At 45.0% G+C, this 24,584-nt stretch overlaps 9 protein-coding genes across 9 annotated transcripts; 3 read left to right on the forward strand and 6 right to left on the reverse strand.

Moving 5' to 3' along the window:
• Positions 1-206: 206 nt before the first annotated feature.
• Positions 207-4,077, reverse strand: BGW36DRAFT_374562 (uncharacterized protein). Its single transcript, XM_046215685.1, has 7 exons — positions 3,681-4,077; positions 3,570-3,628; positions 3,187-3,512; positions 2,741-3,115; positions 2,528-2,683; positions 2,047-2,477; positions 207-1,970 (listed from the first exon to the last, which is right to left on the reverse strand). Exons 1-7 carry the CDS (start codon positions 3,737-3,739, stop codon positions 401-403), a joined length of 2,976 nt encoding a protein of 991 aa, XP_046074323.1. The 5' UTR covers positions 3,740-4,077; the 3' UTR covers positions 207-400.
• Positions 4,078-4,090: 13 nt separating this feature from the next.
• BGW36DRAFT_374564 (putative nucleolar ATPase Kre33) lies at positions 4,091-7,724 on the forward strand. The gene is made up of 2 exons (XM_046215686.1): positions 4,091-7,381; positions 7,443-7,724. The coding sequence occupies exons 1-2, from the start codon at positions 4,395-4,397 to the stop codon at positions 7,651-7,653; spliced, it is 3,198 nt and encodes a 1,065-aa protein (XP_046074324.1). The 5' UTR covers positions 4,091-4,394; the 3' UTR covers positions 7,654-7,724.
• A 2-nt stretch (positions 7,725-7,726) lies between these two features.
• BGW36DRAFT_316682 (uncharacterized protein) lies at positions 7,727-9,598 on the reverse strand. The gene is made up of 3 exons (XM_046212565.1): positions 9,291-9,598; positions 9,228-9,235; positions 7,727-9,175 (listed from the first exon to the last, which is right to left on the reverse strand). Exons 1-3 carry the CDS (start codon positions 9,432-9,434, stop codon positions 7,936-7,938), a joined length of 1,392 nt encoding a protein of 463 aa, XP_046074325.1. The 5' UTR covers positions 9,435-9,598; the 3' UTR covers positions 7,727-7,935.
• Positions 9,599-9,740: 142 nt separating this feature from the next.
• BGW36DRAFT_374566 (F-box domain protein) lies at positions 9,741-11,778 on the forward strand. The gene has a single exon (XM_046215687.1). The coding sequence runs from the start codon at positions 9,830-9,832 to the stop codon at positions 11,357-11,359; it is 1,530 nt and encodes a 509-aa protein (XP_046074326.1). The 5' UTR covers positions 9,741-9,829; the 3' UTR covers positions 11,360-11,778.
• Positions 11,779-12,200: 422 nt separating this feature from the next.
• BGW36DRAFT_291129 (nucleotide-diphospho-sugar transferase) lies at positions 12,201-13,538 on the reverse strand (the record flags this gene model as incomplete). The annotated part of the gene is made up of 1 exon (XM_046210816.1): positions 12,201-13,538. One exon carries the CDS (start codon positions 13,536-13,538, stop codon positions 12,201-12,203), a length of 1,338 nt encoding a protein of 445 aa, XP_046074327.1.
• A 1,457-nt stretch (positions 13,539-14,995) lies between these two features.
• Positions 14,996-15,537, reverse strand: BGW36DRAFT_374567 (uncharacterized protein). Its single transcript, XM_046215688.1, has one exon. It carries the CDS (start codon positions 15,293-15,295, stop codon positions 15,050-15,052), a length of 246 nt encoding a protein of 81 aa, XP_046074328.1. The 5' UTR covers positions 15,296-15,537; the 3' UTR covers positions 14,996-15,049.
• A 744-nt stretch (positions 15,538-16,281) lies between these two features.
• Positions 16,282-18,112, reverse strand: BGW36DRAFT_374569 (ATPase, F1 complex, gamma subunit domain-containing protein). The gene is made up of 5 exons (XM_046215689.1): positions 17,856-18,112; positions 17,151-17,725; positions 16,982-17,094; positions 16,872-16,927; positions 16,282-16,819 (listed from the first exon to the last, which is right to left on the reverse strand). Exons 1-5 carry the CDS (start codon positions 18,080-18,082, stop codon positions 16,726-16,728), a joined length of 1,065 nt encoding a protein of 354 aa, XP_046074329.1. The 5' UTR covers positions 18,083-18,112; the 3' UTR covers positions 16,282-16,725.
• Positions 18,113-18,738: 626 nt separating this feature from the next.
• BGW36DRAFT_395681 (topoisomerase I) lies at positions 18,739-21,564 on the forward strand (the record flags this gene model as incomplete). Its single annotated transcript, XM_046218073.1, has 5 exons — positions 18,739-18,939; positions 19,004-20,584; positions 20,635-20,874; positions 20,929-21,378; positions 21,430-21,564. 5 exons carry the CDS (start codon positions 18,739-18,741, stop codon positions 21,562-21,564), a joined length of 2,607 nt encoding a protein of 868 aa, XP_046074330.1.
• A 702-nt stretch (positions 21,565-22,266) lies between these two features.
• BGW36DRAFT_338341 (putative epimerase/dehydratase family protein) lies at positions 22,267-24,333 on the reverse strand. The gene is made up of 3 exons (XM_046213007.1): positions 23,815-24,333; positions 23,581-23,742; positions 22,267-23,522 (listed from the first exon to the last, which is right to left on the reverse strand). The coding sequence occupies exons 1-3, from the start codon at positions 23,855-23,857 to the stop codon at positions 22,615-22,617; spliced, it is 1,113 nt and encodes a 370-aa protein (XP_046074331.1). The 5' UTR covers positions 23,858-24,333; the 3' UTR covers positions 22,267-22,614.
• Between the last annotated feature and the right edge of the window lie 251 nt (positions 24,334-24,584).

Below are 24,584 nucleotides of genomic sequence, written 5' to 3' on the forward strand. Positions count from 1 at the left end.
TTGATATTTTGATGTGATCTACTGCTCGGGATTTCAGCCCGAGCATTGTCTTTGTAAGATTGATTGGTCGGTCATATTGATCTTTGTCGGGACTGTTGATACCCCTTTTATCCTTCTTGTACATATCTTTTCTTCGATCCACTCGTTTGCGGCGCTAATGACATGACGTCGCCCCTCTTCAATTTATATATCCGTCACTCGTTCATGATACCATCTATTTGACGCGTTACTAGAATTGATAGATTCAAAAGTTCAATTTTACTTTCAATCTAGGCTACATATTAGAATTAAATTATTAAATTATTGAATTAAATGCATTGGAACAAAACACCAGTCAGGTCAGCACTCGGCGTTCAAGAATTATGACAAGCGGAATCTAGTAACAAGTTCTAAGTATAGATTATAGTTGAAATCCTAATTGATCCCTTTGATCATCCGTCAAACGTCCCCACTCAAGCAAGAGCCTGAAAAAGTATATTTCCATGTCTTCCTTTCGCAGACTTCTTTGTGCCCACTCCCGGCCTTGCTCCGCGATATACGAGCCTTCATTGTCATGTGCCTCCATCAAAACGACCTTCTTCGGCCCACCGGATGTGTCTTGAGTAATACTGATCCCTGCAAAATAAGCCAGTGTAGACCAAAAGTCATGTAGCCGTATATCCTGAGGCACAAAATGTCGCCAGGGAGTAAGCCGCGAGTCAAACCATTGTCTAAACAGCCCCGTTTTGAATGGCAGACTATGACTCTGCAGAAATGCATGGAAACGGCCACTGAACCCCGCTCCGTCCATATCAAATAGGTATCGGTACTGCCAGTGGCCCTGGAAATCGATAAGTTCTGCTGCGCCACTTCCACCTAATTCTTTTCTTTGGGCCTGGCAGTCGTCGCATCGAACGACGTCGGAAAGGTGGACGTTAGCTTGGAGGCCAAGTCTCTCTCCCGGCGCGCTCCCGTCTTGCACCTGGTATTTGTAACCCTTTTTATCGGACCCTGGATGAGTTAATATTGTTACAGGGTTTGCAGTGTTGTTGTTCACGAGGTGTGTAAATCGTTGACGTGTCATTCCCTGCCATTCACCATCGACGCTGATACCTTCCGAAGTAGACCCAATCCAAAACAAGGCGTTTTTCTTTTCCAGATAAGGCGCGTCTGGATATTCAAATGATGGCTCATATTTAACTTTATCAATATAGTTCCACGGACTCGGAAACATGATGTCCCCAAAGCCCCGTATACTGCTCTGGCTGAAAAGAGGAAGAAGTTGTTGTGACATCTTCCAAGAAGCAGGGCCTATAAAAAACCCATGCAGATGCCCTAGATCAGGCTGGTGACAAATATCACCTGCAAGCTCCCAGTCCGACACAAATTGTTCTAGAGAATGTGGTTTGAGACAATCTAGGCATAGATCGTGATGACTCCAAGCACGTGTAGATCTGGACTTTGATGACGGTGGGCAGATCTGATTGGCTATATCCCAGATATTGGATATGGCATAGTCAGTGAAGAGGGTGCCGCGTGTCATATCCGCAGGCTCTATCGGATCCCACTCGGAATCTCGATTTTCAGACCAGTTGTTGGTGATAGGGGACTCAGTGAGGCCGATAGGCTCAGCTAAAATTCTCAAGTCTGACATTACGTCGTACGGGACAGCGATTCGAGGTTCATCATTGAGATTGAGCAAGATGTCCATGTCAGGAAGATGCTCAGCAAATCCATTTATCATATGCACTGCCGCATTAATCATCCACGCATGAGTAGGTTTTATGCCTTCTTGATTGCGCGCAGATCCATTTCTAATACGAATTGCACCAACATCGCTGGATGGATTGGTTGCAATTCGATGTGTCAGTTGTCGTAAGTTGCGTGGAGAAATTGCTCGAAATGGTAGTAGGTTAGAAAATATCTGATCGAAGTCGTCGATGAACTGGGAGTTTCTGCTAGTCGCAAATTCATACCACTTATCAAACCCACTGTACCAGAATTCTGATTTTAGCGTATGCTGTAGGCTATAATGGACGCTATCGGCCGTGGCAATCAATGACTTACGGTGGTGGATATTGTTTATATCGCCTTTTGTACTCCAAAATAGCGCCTTCTAAATCTTGGCTAACCTTGGCCTGCGTTAAATATAGATCATGCCGGGATTTGCCATCTCTAATGAGAACATCGATTGGTAATATTTGTGATTGGCTTTTCAGGATGAGCATCGAGAGTAAGCCACCTGCACAAAGGACTAGCAGCATTTTAAATGACCATAGTTTCATGGTCTGTGTGAATTTCGACTCTACCTCGAATATTGCACTAGCACTCAAAAACAAGGAACTTGCAACAGTTAGGGCGAAGAAGATAAATGTAACGGTTGAAATAGAAATTTGAATAAAGGGGGGAATCTCAACAATCATAGAACGTGTTAAAGTAAGTCCGAGAACCAAAAATGACACGAAAAGAGATAGGTCAAGTAGGCCAAATCGAGGAAGCTGTTACATGTTAATGGTTGTTAATAAAAGTAAATGATAGGCAAACCTACTATGATGAGGAAAGTGATGAATAGCAGAGTCAATAGAACAGCCTGAAATAGGACTACATGGTAGTATTTCAGTGTCGCGAATACTAGATACCTTCGATATTCTGACTGGATTGGATATGCCGCAATACCAACTAGTACCCACAACGCGACAACTCCCTATGTAGATGTAAGATAGAGTTTTCGGAGAATATCGCATGAAAATGATACACTCACAAGTAGCACAGTCCCAGAAAACTGAAGGGTAGACTTTGCCCAATCTTTGCCTTGTTTTCGGTGAACAACTTCGGCCGCCCCAATCAAAAAGAGAGTATCTAGCGAAATAGAAGCAAGTTTAACGATCTGCGTGTGGAAGGCTCCATGGTTGAACGTAGGGCAAATGTAGGTGGAACGACGATTGATTATTATCGAGGACGATGCTATTCCAGCCAGGGTAAGAATTGCTGCGGATACTAAATAGAGTACGCTGCCGTTTATTATCGGGTATCCCGTTTTCGAAATAGCGATTCTTCTGGGAGTCTCAAAGTGAGAACAGCTTTTCCACAGGATTCGGATGTAATCGAATATTGAGATAAGAAGAGGAATGGCATACTTTGGAGGATTAATGTCAATCTCAATATAGCGTCGCATTATCGGGCACAGGGAACTGAGAGTGCACATACTTCATATTTTGCCGAAGCGCATTGGTCATTAAGAACCGCTTGGCGAAATAATTCGACCCTGATACTCAGCAAAACGCATACCGCGAAGGGCAAAACCCAACGTTTGTAGTCACGGAAGTCTTTCGCTCCTCCATTTCCGTTGGCAAATGCGAAACCGGTAGGATACGACCAAGACAATGGCTGTTTGGTGACTTCCGGTAAGTAGATGGTGTCAATGTTTTCGGGGGATAGATTGTGATCAAATATATAGGGTGCGAATTTAGCCAAACCCAGCAGGCTTACTCCAGCAATAAAGCAAGAGAAAACGGCAGAATGCACTGGGCGATCTATGAGATCGAAATTAGATAGATATTCTACATATTCAATATGACAATAGGACGCACCAAACAGATAATTAGTGTCCGCAGAAAGTGTGATGGTGAGGATACAAAATAAGAATAGACTGTATGCCAATTATTAGTGACTATGAAAAGGGACTTCGACAGAGAGCTTACCTCGATGATACCCACAGGGTTATACCAGACGGCACGGGCATACGATGGGATGGAGCCATAACGAGTCATCCATTCTTCTTGGTATGTTCTATACCTGACCTAAAGCGACCTCGCCGGTAGCGAATATTGCCGGGATGCAGAGTGCGAGGGAGTGGGCTGCGTAAATGGCCATGCTGCACGGAGCTTTGTTTCCGGGGGGTGGTGGAGACAACGACGTCAATTGCACATTTGACCCAGACTTTGTTGTCAGGAGTGGTGTATATCACCCGTGCTGCGGCGTAGCAAAAAGCACTGCCCCTTCTTGGCATTGTGGCATTGTGGCATTTTATTGTTCCTTGCCCAGTGGGAACGTGATGATCATCATCATATTTGGGAAGAAAAAGCAGTAATATGGCGGGTTAAGGGTCCAAGCAAGAACAGAAACAGCGATGTGGGTCGCTCAGTGCAGCACAGGGACCAAGCGTCACGTGGCTTTTAGCCTCTTGTCTCGGCGTTCCACCTCTCCCTTTATCATGTGACGTGTCATGTGATAAGGCGGTGAGAAACTGCGGCGGCTAGGCGGTCAAGGGTGGCAGTTCTTTTTTTAAAAAAAAGATATAGCTGGATCGGATATTTTGATCAGGGAAAGAGTCCTGACTGCAGTACATCCGCCCCCTCGTGCAGTCCGTCAATTTCTCCCTAGGTCGCTGGCTCTCTGCAGCTGGGCTAGCAAAAATGACCCGCAAGGCAATTGACTCGCGAATCCCCGCGCTGATTCGAAATGGCATCCAAGAGAAGAAACGAAGCTTCTTCGTTGTGGTTGGCGACCACGCCAAGGACACCATTGTCAACCTGCACTGGATCATGTCCGGTGTCGATGTGAAGCAGAATAAATCGATTCTTTGGGCCTACAAGAAAGACTTGATCGGCTTCAGCAGTCATCGCAAGAAGCGCGAGGCTAAAATAAAGAAAGAGATTAAACGCGGAATTCGCGAGCCCAACACCGAGGACGCATTCGAGCTTTTCTTAGGTCTGAACCAGATCCGCTATGTATATTATAAAGAAACCGAGAAAATTCTGGGAAACACCTATGGCATGTGTATCTTGCAAGACTTTGAAGCAATCACTCCCAACTTGCTTGCTAGAACAATCGAAACTGTCGAGGGAGGCGGTATGGTACTTCTTCTTCTTAAAGGGATGAAGAGCTTGAAGCAGCTTTATACTCTCTCTATGGATATCCACTCACGATATCGCACTGAAGCTCACGATGACGTTGTGGCTCGTTTCAACGAACGCTTTATTCTATCGTTAGGAAGCTGCGAATCCTGTTTGGTTGTCGACGATGAGCTGAATGTGTTACCCATTTCTGGCGGGAAAAATGTCAAGCCACTCCCTCCGCTCGACCCTACCGAGGAAGGAAAATCGGCAGCGAAGAAAGAATTACAAGTAATCAAAGACGGTTTGGCAGATTCACAACCCGTCGGAAATCTGGTCACACTGGCCAAAACTGTTGATCAAGCTAAGGCTCTTTTGTCATTTGTCGATGCTATTGCTGAGAAGACTCTGCGAAGCACTGTCACCCTTACTGCTGGTCGAGGACGAGGAAAGTCTGCTGCGCTAGGCGTTGCCATAGCTGCTGCTGTCGCACATGGTTACAGCAATATTTTCATCACGTCTCCTAGCCCGGAAAACTTAAAAACCCTATTCGAATTTGTTTTTAAAGGATTCGACGCCTTAGGATATCTGGATCATGTTGACTACACTATTCTTCAATCAACCAACCCGGCGTTCAACAAGGCTATTGTTCGGGTCAACATTCACCGAAACCACCGCCAGACTATCCAGTATATACAACCGCAAGACTCCTTTGCCCTTGGTCAGGCAGAACTCTTGGTAATTGACGAAGCAGCCGCAATTCCTCTGCCATTAGTCCGTAAACTACTCGGGCCATATCTAGTCTTCATGGCTTCGACTATCAATGGTTATGAAGGCACAGGTCGGTCGTTATCACTGAAACTCATCCAGCAACTGCGAGAACAGAGTCGTGGCGCAAGCGTGAAAGATGCTGACACAGACGTTGCTGATCGAGCAAGCGGAAAGTCGGCAAGAAATTCCGACAAAGCAATTGGTGGTCGAACACTAAGGGAAATTACACTGTCTGAACCTATTCGATATGCTGCTGGGGATTCCGTAGAGAAATGGCTCAACAGAGTCCTTTGTTTAGATGCGACTCTCCCAAAGTCGAAACTCAACACCCAAGGCTGCCCCCATCCGTCTCAATGCCAGCTTCTTCATGTGAACCGGGACACATTGTTCTCCTTCCATCCGGTTTCCGAGAGATTCCTTCAACAAATGATGGCTTTATACGTGGCTAGTCATTACAAGAACTCTCCGAATGATCTTCAATTGATGAGTGACGCTCCAGCCCATCAGCTCTTTGTCTTGGTTCCACCGATCGATGAAGAAGCGACTAAATTGCCAGAGCCTCTGTGTGTCATTCAAGTTGCACTGGAAGGTCGTATCAGCAGGGAAAGTGTTTTGAACAGTCTTAGTAGAGGGCAGCGCGCTGGTGGAGATCTCATTCCATGGTTGGTCAGCCAACAATTTCAAGACGAAGATTTTGCTGGTTTATCTGGAGCACGTGTGGTACGAATTGCTACCAACCCAGAATACCTGAATATGGGGTATGGATCTAGGGCACTGGAACTCCTTGTAGATTTCTATGAGGGCAAGTTCACAAGTCTCTCTGAAGATGCCTCTTACCCTTCAGAAGAGATGATCCGTATCACGGATGCAGAACTGGAGAACTCAAACCTACTAGATGATAATGTTCATGTGCGGGACATCCGCTCTATGCCACCATTGTTCGGAAAGCTGTCTGAAAGAAGACCAGATTCCCTGGACTATGTTGGAGTTAGTTATGGATTGACACCCTCACTTCACAAGTTTTGGAAACGTGCATCTTTCGCCCCGGTTTACCTCCGTCAAACTGCCAATGAGCTCACGGGCGAACATTCATGTGTTATGCTGCGAACACTAGCCGCAGGATCGAACGATATCAGCTGGTTGAGTGCATACGCAAGAGATTTCCACAAACGTTTCCTTTCTCTTCTGTCTTATCAGTTCAAGGAGTTCCCGTCTGTCTTGTCTCTAAGCATTTGCGAGTCTGCTTCGGCGGGCTCGAAATCAGACCCCACGTTCTCACCATCGCCGTTAACAAAAGCCATGCTTGATGGCGCGTTCTCCCCCTTCGATTTGAAGCGTCTTGACAGTTACGCAAATAACATGCTAGACTATCATGTCATCTTGGATATGGTGCCCACGACTGCTCAGTTCTACTTCCTTGGAAACCTCCACGGGAAGGTAAACCTGTCTGGTGTTCAGCAATCTATTCTCCTTGGAGTTGGTCTGCAACGGAAGGATATCAGCGACTTAGAGAAAGAATTGAGTTTGCCGTCCTCTCAACTCTTGGCCATGTTTATCAAGATCTTCAGAAAGATATCTACGCATTTCCGTGGTCTGCTCGAAGGTGCCGTAGTGTCAACCCTCCCTGAAAAATCCTCTATTCCTGATGCATCCGCTGCTCATGGCGATGTTGTTGATGATAAATTCCAGCCCCTAGATGTCGGACTGGAGGATGAACTCCGGGAAGGGGGCCAACAAGTGGATGATGAGTTGAAGGAGAAGCAGCGAGCTCTGATAGATGCCCTTCCCCTCGACCAGTAAGTATATCCAAAACCTGCAAATTCTGTGAACATAACATGTCTGATTATTAGTCTTCAGGTACGAGATTAATAATGGCCCAGCAGCCTGGGAAGATGCCGAGAAACAGATTCGACAGGGGGGTGCATCTACCGTGAGCATTAAGAGTTCAAAAACTTCGAAGCGTAAAGCCGGGGAGACGGCCCGAGAGATCTACGACCAGGAAGTGGAGTCCAAGGTTCAAAAGAAGATCAAGAAGGGAACAGAGAGCAAGAAGAAGCAACGATCATGATTTTTATCATGATGATTGCATTTAGTGATTGGCGTTCAGAAGGGACAAAAAGCACCTGGGCGTTCTGGATATTGTGTTCAAAATTCATGTGCATATTTTGATAGTCCTATTTTGCTTGTTTTGATAGCACCATATATCTAAATTATATCGATGTTGCAACATTTGAAGTCATCGATAACACCTGGAGATATGTAAACAGCCACAAGATCCTAAAGTCTACTCCGCTTATTTCATTTTTTTAGTGGAGTATCGTACAAAAAAATTCAACTGTTGACTGATATCCTATAGTTCATTATGCGGTTCCGGCCCTTTGGATGCTGTCTCATCCTTGACTTCTTCGGGCTCGTCCCTGTCCACTTTAACAATGACCCCGTCAGGCAGCTTAGATTTGGTCCCTTCACCCAGTCTGATAGCATCAACCCAATTCTCGACCGCGTGGAGAGAAAAGCCATCTTGTTCATTGGGTGTGTAATGGCGCCACCAGCCACGACGGCCGTTTACAGCAATGATCTCCGTTTCACTCTCATCTGAAAGGCCCAGTTGGGTACGGAGTTGCTTTGAGTAAGAATTAATAGACGGAATATTATAAAACGGAAGGTGACGACCGGCCAGCTTGTGCGAGAGTTCTGATATGGCGGATTGCGCCTCTTTCGCTGAAGCAGGAAGGTCCGAGTCCGTCGACTGAGTGATAGGAAGTAGGGTCAAGATACAAGTGCTAGACTTTGGAGTAAGGCATTTGGATTCGAGAGCCTCAGGTGTAGAGAGCTCCTCAAGTTGAGGAGTGACTGGAATTATCGCTGGCTTCTCCTCTTCGGGTATATCGACCTTTGGCTTGGGTGACTCAGTAGGTTCATCACTATCCACGATTGTCGATGTTTTCGCACCAGAGGTCTTTGATGAATTTGCCTTTTTCTTTTTAGGGCTTGAAGGGGCCGGGTCAGGGTTTGGTTGCGCTGCTTGACTAAGAAATTGAAGCATAGGTTTCTTTTTCATTTCACCGTCGTATATCACCGCATCAACCTCGCCGCCTGGGAGAAGGACAAGCGTTGGGAATGAAGTGATGTCAAACTTTCCTACCGCTTTCAACTCTTTACTCCGAATCTGCCCAATCTTGATTCCACCAAGAAAGTCTATAGCGAGTGAGCGGAGTAGGGCACTGGTTGTTCCCTTCTCAGTGAAAAGTACGGCCTTCGAGGATTCGTCTGCTGTCACCCAGCTGTCAAAATCCTTGTCTGTCAGCTTTTTAACGTGATTGGGAATTCTGTCGATCACAGAGTCCACAATAGCTTTCGCGGATCTCTGGCCCTGGTAGTCCTCTACACGTGGTTTCCCGGGTTTCTTGCCAGGCACTACGATTTTCAGCGTTGGGAAGCCCTGGACACCCATTTGTCCGCAGAGAGGCTTGTTCTCCTCTTCGTCACAGTTGACTGCTGCTACTTTAGCCAAACCCTCAAGGTTCTTCGCTACCTTTTCATATGCTGGCTTCAAGTTTTGACAGTGACCGCACCATGGAGCGTAGAATCTGGAAAAGCATCAACATGAAGTTAGAGCATATAAGTGGTTGGATCTCATACTCTACGATCTGGAGTTACTTGTTAGTAGCATACCCTCGAGCCGTGGAAAACCCGATCACATACAGATGTATGGTTTGACTTTGCAATTAGAGAGTCATAATTTTTAGCGTCCACCTGGAGGACAGGCGAGCTCTTAGTGTACAAGCCGGCAGCCGACACTCCTCCTAAGAGAGAGGCAAGCAGCACGAGATGGATATGGCTCGGCATTGTGAGAAAAGTACGCTGGCAGGGTAAGTGAAAATGAATGCTTATCAAAACGATGGGTGGCAAAGCTCAAAGCATCATGAGTTATATCTGCTGCTATTATGTATAGAAAGAGTAAATGTGGCCTTTTTATGATGCTGTGCTCGAGGCTTTGCTCGAGGCTTTGCAAGGTGTCCAAAACCTCTTGGCGGGTGGGTGCGGATTTCGTTAGAGCTTGGCGCCTCCGGACTAACCAGTTCTTGACTAGGGCCGCTTGGCGAGACTGAGGCTCTTGTTTTGACATCGTCTTGTTGATAGTTTTCTCCTAATTACTCGTGTCTTCCTGCGCCTGAAGAATCGCCGTTGTCTTCAAATGCACCGCCTCTAATGAGTCTCCGGCGGCCTGCAACTACCCCGCTATGGCCTCTTCTCAGCCAGGGGATATCGCGTACCTACCCCAAGAACTCTTTCAGATGATCCTGTGCTATCTCGAACCTGTGGATATTATCCGATGTCGCCGTGTCTGTTCGGCGTGGTATCAGGCGTTTTCGAACCCGGTCAGCCTCGTCCCGATTTTAAAAAGAATATTTCCTTTAGCCCGGGAAATTTGCGAGCTTTCCCAGATTGGCCCAGCGTCTTGCCTTGAAACTTATCCGGAAGAAACGCTGTGTAAATGGCGACTTATACTAGACAGGGTTTCGGAACGATATTATCGTCTGGCTCATGGTCGACCTCGCTCTGCCAAGAAATATAATTTACAAGGGACTGAGCATGAAAAGGGTGGATGCCGACTCTTCGAGGTGTTTCCGTGGGAAAATCATGCAAGCCACTTCTGGGACACAATGGATATGTTCTTTGAGCACGCCTTTTGGACATATGAAAAAGGGCTGCTTGTGTTCCCCAATAAAGACGAGGGAGGTCTTACTCTATTGGATTTGGAAACCGAAAATACATTCATGATACCATTTGTTACTGCCCAAAAGGTCATCCGAAGGATACGGCTTCAGGATAGGCTACTGGTGGTTGAATGGGCGGAATACGAGGCATTCCACTGGCTGAACGATCGAGATAAAGTACATCGCCACTATGCCACCTCATTTGATATCGTCCAAGTTGGGCATGGCTGGGATATTACACTACGTAACGAATGGAAAATAATGTTTCTTGGACATCCTCTAGGTGATAGAGATAGGTTCTACTCGACTCATAGTAGCAGTCACTATGCTATATATGTATGGCAACCAAATCGCAGCCTTTATACTGCGGAGGAGGATGCCCCGATTGAATCTCTGTCTATCTGGAATATTTCCCAACCCTCTAACTATAGGGCATCTCTAGACCCGACCGGAAGGTTGAAAGAAACAGTAGACGACTCTGGCCCGTCTCTAATTACTAGATTCAGCTTTCGAGAGCTCGGATTTTACTCTGTAAGGCAAGGAGGGCTTCCTGGGATCATACGATTGGACATTGATAGTAACACAAGTTCTATTTCAATCACCGAGGCCCAAAATCATGACTTTATGCTAACTGAACTGGGTAATCCTCTCGAATATACCCCGAGTGTTTTGGTGACCACTATTCCGTTCGCCGGACAAGGGCCTTCATGGCGGAGAAAAGTTGATACATTCTACCCCCCGTATCGCGGCAATTGTGCTATGGAAATTCCCCCATGGACAATCACAGCACCATGGCCTTGCTACTGGGGCATCTGCGAGGCAACAGATAAAAAGTCTCGTGTATCTTTTTGCCTCTCGTACCTATTTTCCCAAAATTATAAAGATGAAATGCAGACGAGTAGACTTATGGTTACAATTCATGCTCTTGGGTCAATCACAAGGCTCAGTGAAAAATTATCTGACGAGCTTTCTGCCAAAGGGAAAATCTGTGGTGATGAACGATTTCTTGTCGGTGAGAATGAATATAACCAGCTGACTGTGCTACGTTTCTAATGTCGTCGTTTTGCATGTCACGAATATCGAGGATGAGCATTAAGAGCTTACTTTAATACTGTCTCGAATATATTCTCAAGTTTGAATCCATGTTGAATCCATGTAGGTGAAATGAATAGAACCGTTAATTCCGTTCTCTACCTGGATAAGCATACGAGTCAAGTCATTCCACGTCTAGCTCAAGGATCGCTCACTAAGCACGAAGAGGCAGACCAACATTAAATTAGAACCTGTTTCAAACGGGGGCTTTGTGAGCGCCATTTTATAACATGCATTCAACATCTGAACAATCAAATTTCGAGAACTACCTGGATTGACGTTCAGGAACAGATTTGGTATCGGGAATCGCACCTCTCGATTTCGCCATTTGCAACAAATAGATTCAATTTTTGTGACAAAAATGAAACAAATAAAATGTATTGTTTTTCAACAGTATGCGTATCTACTCGATATCGTTCAATTGATCCATTAATGAGTAAAACAAATGGCGGTTCATATTCTGCAGAGTCTCAGGAATTGGTTGGGGTTCAATTGAACTGGCAGAACCAAGTTTTGTGTAGCTGATCCGAACGCTATTATGTAAGATCATGTCATTTATAAAAAGAATCCCTAGCCACTCTTATATTATAATTTATGGCTATGTAGTACGCATGGGGGTCTAGCCCTCCGGGAGCCCTAATCGCTAGTAGTTGGATATTTTACCAACTGTAGGGGGTTGGGAAGCCCTTTAAGGTGGTCCAAGCATGTAATGTATTCATTATGATAGATGACCTACTAATATAGAATATGGGGAAAGAGATTACCCAAGGAACTAGACGATTTCTGACAGCTAAGAAAACTGTCATTTGGCGGAAGCCAGGGCAAGATTGCGTCCACCCCAAGCTATGACGTAAAAGGTGAAAAGAGCATACAACTTGATTAAACTGTGATAGTAGGCAAACGCAAAATATCCTGGTAAAAATATCAAGTCTTTTGGCTCCCGAGTAAAATATGGGATCAACTTGACCACTTTGCTGGCAAATATCCAAACAAGAAGATACAAGATGCTCACCCCCGACTGATAGTAAGTGGTTCGGAGAAAGTTGTAAATCAGTGCTGTGTCATATAACAAAGCAAAATTGACCAAGCTAGACATATAGATGGAGTACACACACCAAGGCTGCCTCCTCCAGACCGTCCCGTCAGTCAACAAGCTCGCAGTATTGCTTCGCCATTGGGTTCGCACCCACCTGAGGCATTGCGACAGGTACTTAGGATATGTGCCTAGTGTAGTCTCGACTAGAGTATCTTCACAATCTTGAATTTTTATGTCCCAGCCCTTACGCACCTCGTACCGTGTGATGAATTTGTCGTCGTCGGCGTTGAGGGGTCCGAACATGCCGAAAAAGAAGCGTTCATTGGTGAAGCCGTCTATGAATTCTTTTTCCTTGAGGATCTCGGAACGATGTATGGATGTACGTCCAGAGATGGTTGACACACCGCCATCAATAGCATTAGTTGCCCTAGCTTCAAAGTTTCTCCTTTCCAAATAGATAGCTCCAATCAGGTTCCAAAATGCTTTAAAGGTAAACCCTTTCTCCGTACGTCGAACGCGCTTGTTAGTCCCAACTCCACCCACTTTGGGGTCTTCAAATGCCGCAAGGACGCCTTGAAGAAAATGGGGTGATGGCCAAAATACATGATCGTCTAGAAGGACTGTAATTTCTGTAGTAATATGAGGGATTGCTTCGACAATTTGTTTGCGCTTGCTAGTCTCCGATATGAAAAGAACAGTGATGATGGAGCTATTTCGGCGAAATTGCTCCACAATATTTTCCGTATCTTCTGCTACTTGCTTGCCTACAACCACAATTATGAGTTGTCGAGGTTTATTAGCAAGACAAGTCCTCACACATTCTATGAAGTCTTTGTTGTGAGGGTCAACTGTTGGAAGGATAGCAGTGACATTGTAGGGAGTGTAGGACGGCAACGCATTTACTTCAGCAGGTCGATAGATAAAGTAAGAAAATACCGTATTAAGGACGAGTCGAAGGTAGCGGAAAACAAATAGAAGAAGAAAGGGCCAATTTGGGTGTGAGAAAACATATGATAATGCACCTCCAAACAAGTCACCCAAGAACTGATACACTATGAGACAAATAGTGGTGATAGTAAAGACAAAAGCCTTTAGGGCTGTCATCTTGGTAGAGATTTAGTTGGTTGATAAGTCTTCGGATGGATTGTCAATGTTCCTCGAAACAGCTTTCATGACTTCAAAGTTGATAACCATGATGAGTCACCCATATCCATCATATATACAAAATATGACTGATGGTAATTGCTGTCATATATTGGTGTAACCATCTTTCTCTCAAATATATATTTACATTCTCTTAATATGAGTCAATAAAGACATTGATAGCAGATGGTGGTTCTTTGAAGCATGACAAAGTGATGTTTTCGTTGTGATGCTGGAGAACCAATCAACAGAGGGGAACTTCTACAAAATAGACAACAAGGTATTCAATTTTAATTCTTTCATCATTTAGTTTGAAAGAATAAGAGAACAATCCTTTGTATCTACTATGTAATTGTGGGGGTTATACAGAACCTTTGTCCTGAAGACAGTGAGTCACAGATGAATGGAATAGTACATATCTAAATCAATTAAAAAATGTCATTTGAGTTCTTTGTAAATTCCTCCTGGATTCGAGATCTGAAACTTGGTTGATTTTCTTTTCTTGTGAGTTTGTGAATGTGATGCTGAATTTTCTTGATAGATAAAGGCGAAATTTTTCAAATGCGTAGAGGAAAAAAGTGAACTAGTGAATGAAACTAAACGGTCATTTTCTTCTTCTTTTTAGAGATTATCTAATACACCTTGAAATTTGCTTCTATATAGTCATACTCTAAAGAAGTTAGATCAAATTAACTTCGATGGCGTGAATCTCGAAGGCGGTTGATCCCATTATTCAAGAAACAATACCCAAGGAGTCTCTAGTGCATTAAATATATTTTTTTGCACCGAAAATAGCTTTGATCTCAGCTGTAGACACCGGTCAAATGGATTGACTATGGAGATCCAAAGGGGCTCCGTCGAGGTAGGTAATCGGCCTAATTTAGAAACCTTTCCTCAACCTAACATGTACTAGAAAGCGACCCGAGAAAATCATTATTGGATTTTATCAAAGATATTTTGTTACTCACTCTAGCTACAATTGCCGCCTGAAGAAAGTGATCATAAAGTCAGTTCAACTTTGAGATATTTAGTTAGGGCTTACTCACCTAGCGGGATAGCCTTAGATGATGCGGGATGGAAATTGTAACATGTTGATCTATGTTGCAGCACGAATTATATCATCGGCCACTACCTAGACCTTAAAAAAATTGTGCAGAAATGCTTAAAAACTACTTCCAACTGGCAGAGGTGTAATAGGTGGTTCATACACTCACTTCATAGACTGCAAAAATGCATATCAATTGGTACAAAATGGATAAAAGTATGATATCACACTCAAATGTTATATGGACTTGCTCTATTGTAATTTAATAGCTGTGAGGGCATACGACCAAAATAAACGTTTTCAGTACCTTATAAATCACAAAATATTTAGATAACAAGTATATCATACAAAGCTCAATTTTTGGCTTCGACGACGTAGTTCAGATCTTCAGTGGGCAAAGCGAGATCCCTTAATTACCCCCTTCTCTCTAGTGGTACTTGCAGCTAATGCATGCTTTGATTTGGCACGATGGGCAACTAAGGGTATAAAGGGGCATCCATCTACCGCAAACGTCACAGTTTTCAAGTCCAAAATCCTTCTGCCATGGTCCCGAGTGGCAACATTTGTGTGCTGAACTATCATTGGAGGCAATCTTGTTGCTGCTTATGAAACGATTCCGCAAGTCTTGGAAGTATTGTTGCATGGATTCTAGATGGAACCCAACTACCTCCATTCGCAAATCCTCAAATCCATATTGACCACCTGAGTTAGCCAATTTGTATTTAAAAAACCTAGAAACCCCTTCATAGGGATCAGGGATTATTTGGTTATTTTCAATGGTGATCGGTTTGACAAATTCATCGTCAAAAAAGATATTTTCGCCCAGGAGCTCTTCAATCCCACTTTGAGATGACCCACCCTGATTATCTTCTTCTGAAGAATCGCTCAAATCAATGAGAGTATATGATTTGGAACAGAAATTTCCAATTTCATTCGAATCAGTGAAGATTTTATTTCCATCCGTTGCCGGGTAACGAATTTCGTGCCCTTCATAAATCGGGATGTCTGAGCAAATATCGGGTTCGTCTTGTTCATCCAAGTCCAATATCTGTTCGTCATGAAGAACACGAGCTCTCATGGCTTCGGTACGCTTTGCCCGCCAATCTCTCATGGCTTGGCTCTGGAGCTTTTCTTCTTTTTCGCGTTCTTGCTCGTGCTGTCGCTCATACTCTCTCGCCTGCTCCTCTTCCTGTCTGCTTTCTTCGGCCGCTGCTTCCTGCCAGTCCATGAACTCGCAGTAGTCATAGCTGCGCGACTGAACATGGTCATATAAGTTATCATCAATTTTGTCGCATTCAGGGTCATAGAAGCCGTCATAGCTTGTTTCCCACTCATAATATGGTAAGGAATTATCGTGTTCTGCTCTTTGAGCAGGGTCACGCAAAACCTCTATCGCTTCTTGAATCTAAATTGGAATTAAATCTGATCTCAATGTCAGCTGAGGTGAAACAGACTGATAAACGAACCTTTCGAAAATGAAGTAATGAATCATTGTGGTTGTCAGATTTGTCAGGATGGTACTTAAGAGCTAGTTTCTTGTAGGCTGTGTTGATATCTTTCATCGAGGCGTCTCTTGCAACACCTAGTACCTTGTAACAGTCCTCCATTTTGACACGTTGACCAAAGTAAGATATCTTGAGATATTTGACGAAATTATTATTAGCTGCTGCCATAAACACTTATCAAACCGAAGTTTCAACGTCGCGCACTTGTAATAGGATTTGTGGACTGTTCGTGCACTTCGTTTAAGGAAGCTAATGTGTGCGGCGTGTAGAGGGTATGCGGTGTAGCCATTGTTTACCATTTTCTGTTTGCAGGCTTTGGCAGGCCTATTTCATCTGAAAATACAAGACTAGATGGGAATCCTCGTGAAAGACTATCCCACTTCCAACTTTACTCGGATCTACAGTTCTGTGCTCAGTGCAAAGGAAGTCCATGTTAGAAACACGCACGATTATGAAGAGTCTTGCAACATAAGAAAAGTTTGATAGACTAAAGATAAAGTAAAAACTGGTTTTACATGTCTGATGATGGGTCTAGGTATTTATATGGACAAGTTTACATTCACTGAACCCCTCCCAGAGATTTGGCGTAGGAGGATCCTTACATGTCCTCACTAGCGGTAGCACCGGTGATAATTTCGACCAGTTCGCCAGTAATGGCAGCTTGACGTTGTCTGTTGTACAGAATTTGGAACCTAGCATAGGTTAGTCAAATTGCCGGACCATATTGGTTTATATGTTACATACTTCTGAATCATCTCACCAGCATTCTTGGAAGCGTTCTCCATAGCATTACGACGAGCCTAGAAAAATTATTAATCTTTCTACTGAAGAGGTCATCTGATAAATGGACTCACAGAAATTTCACAGGCATGACCTTCAGCCAAAGCCCAGAATAAGCTGTTGGCCAAAGCGTACTCGCGCAAGTTAGCCAATGCCTCCTCCTCGACTTCGAAAGCAGAAATGTTGGCTGAAAAGGTGACTGTTAATAAATTGCTAAAGCTTTTGCAGCATCAGACGACTCACGGGAGTTTGTGATGGCTTCCTCGGAATAGGCCTCAACAGTAGTGGCTTCATAGCTTTGAGCGTTGATAAACTTGTTGTAGATGATCTTGATGCTAGCGTAGTCCGTGGGAAGAAGGGAAATTCGATCGGCAATAGCTTGGGCATCAGTAAAGGTCGGGATGTCCTTGCCGACTTGAGAGAAGCTGAGAACGATGTTCTGGGCATTGGAACGGCTAAGTTGAGCCTTAGCCTTCTCTCCGAGAACAACAATGTCGACGTTGGGGTTCTGGCTCAACAGTCTGCGGGTAGCCTTGCTGAGACCAGAGTGAATACCACCGCAAAGACCCTTATCGGAACTGGCAACAACGTAGAGAGTCTTCTTGTCCTCCAGGGGCTTGGTCTCGGCGGATTCGAAAACGGTGTTGGAGGTCTGTCCATAGACACGAGACTCCTCCATGGCCTTTTGAGCGCGAGTAAGACGAGTAGAAGCGACAATCTTCATCGTGTTGGTGATTTTCTCGATGTTACGAATAGACTTGAGACGGCCCTCGATTTCACGGAGAGTAGCGAAATTCGCAGAATTGGCGGGAGCAGTGCTAGAGAGAATACCAGTGAGCTTTTTCTGTGTCTATAATGACTTAAAACACATATTTGCTCCATAGCTGACAAGCTGGATTGCATATCCTGCCACGACAGAACAAGCAACTCTCGGATGAAGAGACTTACCGAATGGCAGCAGCACTGCCGGCCTTCAAGGCCGGGCGAGCAGCACGAGAGAGCATGGTGACAAAAGGAGGGTGAAAGGAAGACGAGATATCCGCCAACAGCAGCCGCAGTGACAAGGCAGCTAGGTCAATTGATGCCAAACCGCGGAGGGGAGATTCTATCGCAGGCCTTTGGAAGCGAGGTTCTCTTCCCGGGCTGGGTCGGAGCCAACATTCCCCAAGCGCCATCACGTGATGAAATAGGGTGCCTTAAGGCACCCAATGCGCAGAGCTGAGGAAGCCGAGAATCGCCTCCAGTCCGGGTTATTTGAGGCCCAGCTGCGAACTCTTCACCAGATTCTCGCGCATTCTCTTCTGTCTTCCTCCCTCTCCCCCAGAACCTCCTCGCCCTCGACACTCAGAGCAGCCCCCCACCAACGCAACCTATTCAGTTTACTTATCTCGCCATTTTCTTTCTCTCTTTCTCACTTCTACCTTGCTTTCATTGCATGGCTAGTTCCAGCTCAAGCCGCCATTGCCAAGATTGCCTTTACGCTTCGATCCTTCTGCTATAAGGCGCGCTCTGTGCTTCACCCGAGGCTCTTACGAGTGTCTCGTGTGAATCATTTTCCAGTCTCTTCCTCTTTGCCGTATAAGCTATCTACAGCCCGGCTAGCTTCAACAATGAGTTCTTCGGATGATGACACTCCACTTGCGGCCGTCAACCGTTTTCCAGGTAGGCTTCCTCTTACTTTCACCCGAGTAGCGAAATAAATGTTTTCTCTTTGTGCTTTCAAGATGTCTTGCACGATCATCTCCTGCCTGTGGACTCCTCATAGCTAAGTTTATTTACCACAGGAGCCGCTCTCTCGGATGATGTGATCTCAAAGTCTACCGATGCAGCTATGGGTGGTACGGCAAATACCAATGGCAACTTGAATCCTGGCATTTCAATTCGGTTTGGACCAGTTGGAGATGAAGATACTGCAATGGGAGATGCGCCAGGTGAGGCGAATGGGCATACTGCGGGCAAGAGAAAAGCACGACTTAGTGCTGGCAAGAAGTCTTACGTGGATCCTGACAGTAGTGAAGATGACAAGCCTTTGGTACGCGGAACCGCACCCCGAGTATAGAACTTTCGGATTTTATTGTTTCTAACTGCAATCTCAGAGCAAGCGCCGCCGGACTTCAAACCAAAAGCAGCTTCAATCTGATTCTGAAGACGATGTTCCCCTGGCTCAAAAAACGAATGGTACTAAACTACCTGCAGCATCTGAGACCGCCATAGGCGAAGAATCCGACTCTGATGTTCCTATTGAGCGAAAGCTTGCCAAGGAGAAATCTAGGATCGAGCAAAAAGCCGAAAAGGAAGCCAAAGCAATCCGTAAATCCGAGGCTACTTCATCCAAGAAAGTCACAGGGAAAACAGAAAAGACCATTAACAACGTTAAAAAACAAGCTAATGGTATTAAACGAGAGCTGAGCGAAAAAGCAACCCCTATGAAGACTGTTCCTAAAAATGGCGTGAGAGCAGTCAAGTCGGAATCAGTTACGCCAGCTAAGAAAGGAAAAGGCAAGGCAGCCTCTGTCAAGGAGGAGACGGAAGAAGCAGAGGGACTAGAGGAGGAAGAAGAGTATCGATGGTGGGAAGACCCGACCAAAGGTGATGGCACAATCAAATGGACTACTCTGGAACACAACGGCGTCGTTTTCCCACCACCGTATGAGCCATTGCCTCAAAATGTGAAGATGAAATACAATGGCGTCCCTGTGATACTTGAACCTGACGCAGAAGAAGTTGCTGGGTTTTTTGGGGGAATGTTGAACTCGACTCACAATGTAGAGAACCCAACTTTCCAGGCCAATTTTTTCGAAGATTTCAAGGCTATTATAAAGAAAACAGGCGGCGCCAAGGACTCTCAGGGCAAGCCTATACAGATCAAGGAATTCGCCAAATGCGACTTCAAGCCAATTTTCGAATATTACGAGATGAAACGCTTGGAGAAGAAGAACATGTCGGCTGCTGAGAAAAAGCAGCTCAAGGCGGAGAAAGACGAAGCTGAAGCGCCTTTCATGTATTGCATGTGGGATGGACGCAAGCAGAAAGTTGGGAACTTCCGAGTCGAACCTCCGAGTCTTTTCCGTGGCCGCGGTGAGCACCCGAAAACTGGAAAAGTGAAAACGCGTGTGCAGCCTGAGCAGATCACCATCAACATTGGCAAAAATGCCAAAGTGCCGCCGCCACCAGAAGGCCATAAATGGAAGGAGGTGAAGCACGATCAAGAAGGCACCTGGCTGGCTATGTGGCAAGAGAACATTAACGGAAACTACAAATACGTGATGCTTGCTGCGAACTCCGACGTCAAGGGCCAAAGTGACTACAAGAAGTTTGAAAAGGCCCGTGAATTAAAAAAGTACATTGATAAAATCCGCAAGGATTACCAGAAAGGACTGAAAGCCGAGCTTATGGCCGATCGTCAGCGCGCAACAGCTGTCTATCTCATCGACAAATTCGCTCTTCGTGCTGGGAATGAGAAGGGAGAAGACGAGGCAGATACTGTCGGGTGTTGCTCTCTGAAGTATGAGAATGTCAGTCTTCGACCTCCCAATACCGTCATTTTCGACTTTTTGGGTAAAGATAGTATTCGGTTCTATGATGAGGTAGAAGTCGATCCGCAAGTTTTCAAGAATTTGAAGATTTTCAAGAAGGCCCCTAAAAAGGATGGCGACGAAATTTTCGACCGGCTGACTGTAGGTATCCAACTTGGTTTGGCAATCTCGTCCTACTAACTTGTTGAAAGACTTCTGCACTTAACAAACATCTATCGAACTACATGACTGGCTTGACAGCTAAGGTCTTCCGTACTTACAATGCCTCCCATACATTTGCTACCCTGCTGAGGGAAATGAGCGCAGAAGGCTCCGTGGCCGAGAAGGTGAAACGGTACAATGATGCCAACCGCAAGGTTGCTATTCTTTGTAACCATAAACGGACGGTCACCGCCGGTCACGCAAATGCAATGGAAAAATTAGGCGACAGGGTATGTTCTCATTTAAACATAAAAGATTTAGTGCCTTTTCTAATGGGTGATCAGATCAAGGGTCTTCGTTATCAAAAGTGGCGTGCCAAGATGATGATGTTAGACATCGAGCCTAGTCTCAAGAAAAAGAAGGGTGCCAAATATTTTGAGCGGGACGAGGATTTGGATGAAGCTTGGATTCTAGAACACCAGGCTTTCCTCATTGAGGAACAAAAGCAAAAGATAACCAAGAAATTCGAGAAGGAAAATGAGAAGCTTCTTGCTGAAGGTGAGAAGGAGATGAAAGCTAAGGAGCTCGAGGAACGACTATCAGTGCTCAAAGATATGGAAAAGAAGTTCCAAAGGGAGAACAAGACCGGAAAAGTGGAACTTGATGGCAGAGGCCAAACAATCGAGAAATTAGAAAACAACATCACTAAGCTCGAACAGCGTATTGAGAACATGTTACTTCAGGCTGAAGACAAAGAAAATAACAAGGAGGTAGCTCTTGGTACTTCGAAAATTGTAAGCAATTGGTATCATTCCTTTGGTTCACTTTACTAACGAATTATATAGAATTACATTGATCCTCGACTTACTGTGGTCTTCACAAAGAAGTTCGATGTCCCGATTGAGAAATTTTTCTCCAAGACTCTCCGTGAGAAGTTTGACTGGGCAATCAAGTCAGTTGACGAAGCCTGGGAATTCTGAGTGATCAATATGGCTGAACTTTGTGCTGCCTTATATCATTGGCCTCGATTTTAGCGTTTTCGCGTCGGTGTTGTTTTGATAGGAATGCTTGAATTTTTCTTGCTTTTTTTCTCCCTCAATTCAGTCTTTATCTTCCATGTTGTATTGTGCATTTTTTGCCCAAAGTGGACCATAGATCATGGTCTACCTATATATGTACCACTACCCTCTTGGTTCTTCCAAGAAGACAGGTCCTTTTCAGTTGGTCAGTCGCTTCCGAACAGTTGACCTTGCTTGCCAACTAGTCTCGATTGCATTTGACTATATATACAAGCTTGACCCTCGATTGACGCACGATTCGCTACACAGTATTGGTTGCCAGCTACTCATAAACTCCGGTATTTAAATTTAGAAATCTAAGAAAAAAGTATGTGTTCATTAATAATTCGGAGATCCAGAGTAGATCGAGAATAGAAAGCTAATATATATGTGCATCAAAGGATACGCGAATAATCTAGACTACACATACATGTAGTCTCACAGCTGACATAGACATCAGCATCAAAATTTACGGGTTCAATTTGAAAGCGTCTAGTTCTAGACTCGAAGCTTTTCGCACGACGAACCTGTAAAGAAATCACCCATGTTCCATGGTGAGCTATCGGGACATCCACCATAGGGTGATGATACTATACTTGAGATTTTATATAATTGTATGTAATGAAGGAGGATTTAAGATATATTGACTTGAATATTTGCAAATAGGAAGACACAAAACTGTGTGGATATATAGTAGTACAACACTGCCAAGAAAAAAAGGTAAAACAAATAAAAGGAAACCAAAAAGAAAATTTCCGGCTCAAATGCTCATGAAGAGAGTTATAAAAAATATGTGTAGGATGATTTGTTCTGATGCAAGGTATCATAATAGAAATCAAGAGGCTGATATATGATAATGATGATTATTAGTATGGAGGTAAGAGGGCGAATACTGAGGCGTAATCGCGGGAGCATTATTTGATTGGACTCTTCTTATCCTCCCCCCTTCTACCCCTTCTATTGATGTATCGTTCATGGCCACCAACCCATCCGTTCATAGCTGGCAACCATGTCTCGGACGGCATCGACGTTGAATGCAGGCCTTTCTGGCTTGAATCCCGTAGTTGTCTCGAAGAGGGTACCATCGATGCATAAATTTTGGTCTTTGATCATGTCTCTATCAATAAACGGGCTGATGGGGCCTGGCCGGGCGATTTTCTTCTCCTCCACCAGATCAGCCCATGCTTGTAAGGTTTCCTCGTTCATATCATCTACCACATCGTCCAGACTGAGTTTAGCTAGTTGAGATACCAAGGACCCTAAGAAAGAAACTTTAAGGCCGAAAACTTCAGAGAGTGCTTGACCAATGTGTGCTTGAGAGGTGTTGTTGTGGTCGACAACATTGAACACTTTAGAAGCAGCAGGGTCGCTTCCTTGAGCACGTCGCCACTCTGCCACAGTCCAAAGAGCACGCGCAGCGTCTTTGACGTAGAGGGTGTTGACTTTCAAATCTTTCGAGTAAAGCAGTTCCAAATCCCGCTCAAGAAACTTGTGGGTTCTCGCTAGACAGATTCCAATGGCAAAGTAGCGAGAATCGTATTCACCATAAACATGTGGGAAGCGCAGAGCAGCCCAATGAAGATTTGGAATGTTTCGGATGTCTTCGGCAACTTTCAACTTCCATTTAGCAAGATTGTGCCAAGGATCTGTCTTATCGCTCTCTTTGCTGGGCCCGGAACCCTTGTACACCATTGCAGTTGATGCTTCAACATAGACTGGAATGCCTCGCTTCGCGACTTCTTTACACAATCCGATTGACATGGCATGGTTTCGAAATTGATAAACTTCTTCTGGCTGTGAGTATCTTGTATCGCCGGCGCAATTGATGACAAAGTCGAATTGTTTGCCATCGGCGCGGTCAAAGATGCGGGGATATGCCTCTAGAGGTGTGTTTGTTAGAACGGACTAGAGGGTACAATCAGGGGAGGGGAACTTTACGTTCTCGACCAGCGTCTGCTTGAACAAATCGCTCCTTGGAGCACGCATCCTCGAACTCGGGAGCTAGCCATGCCAACTGCGGCAGCACCTTGTCGACAATCCGCAGTTCCGAAGCAAGGTCGTTCTCATGGATATATAGAGCGAGGTATCGGCCAATGAAGCCTGTTCAGAAGGAAATCAGTATGCGGCGCTGTCTTTACCCCACCGAGATGCACTGCAGGGTCAAAAACATACCTAAACCGCCAACGACCAGCACTGCGGGCTTTTCGGAGCCCATTGTCGCAAGAGCTATCGAGTCGAGCAGAGGTGAGGTCGGAGATCCAATGGGGTCGAAAAGTCGCTACCCCTCTCGTTCCTCCAGGCCTCCTGACAGCCGCGTATATCAGACTCGATCGCAAATGCTGAGGCCAGCCACAAAACCGCTTCCTAAGACCAGAAACGATAGGGAGCGAGTCAAGGTCAACGATATTGAGCACAGACTGGGATGCTCGAATATGGCCTGGTAGGAAGAAGAGAAACGACCACACGATCAAGCGAGGGAATGAGCAGTAGGCAAGGGGAAGATAGTAAAAAATAAAAATAATAATACTAATGAATACTAATAATAATAACAACAGAAATAAGTTACTAATAGCCAAGGCTGAGGAAGCGTTCAACGGATGCAGAACGTGACGAAGCCGACAAGGATGAGCACAGTGCGAAATGACCAGGAATAATTACAATAATACGGGCGTCGTAATAGCGGCAGGAACGGTCAAAGTCGCTGGGGAGTGTTTTTCCTGGCTTACTGCAGGAGGCGCGGCGGCTGCCGGCGGGGACTTGTGGGGAGAGGCGATGTTCCGACGTGGTATTGGTATTATTATTAGTATTATTATTATTACTATTTCACGTCACGTGCGGGAGGAATCATTCAATTACTTGAACCTTCCCCCTGTACTGCACCGCAATCTCCATCTGATGCTGGATTTCTCACCATGCGGAACCTGACCCCTGACTATCTGACA

This window comes from Talaromyces proteolyticus (genome assembly GCF_021365285.1).
Source record: "Talaromyces proteolyticus strain PMI_201 chromosome Unknown BGW36scaffold_4, whole genome shotgun sequence".
Taxonomy (NCBI): Eukaryota; Fungi; Ascomycota; class Eurotiomycetes; order Eurotiales; family Trichocomaceae; genus Talaromyces; species Talaromyces proteolyticus.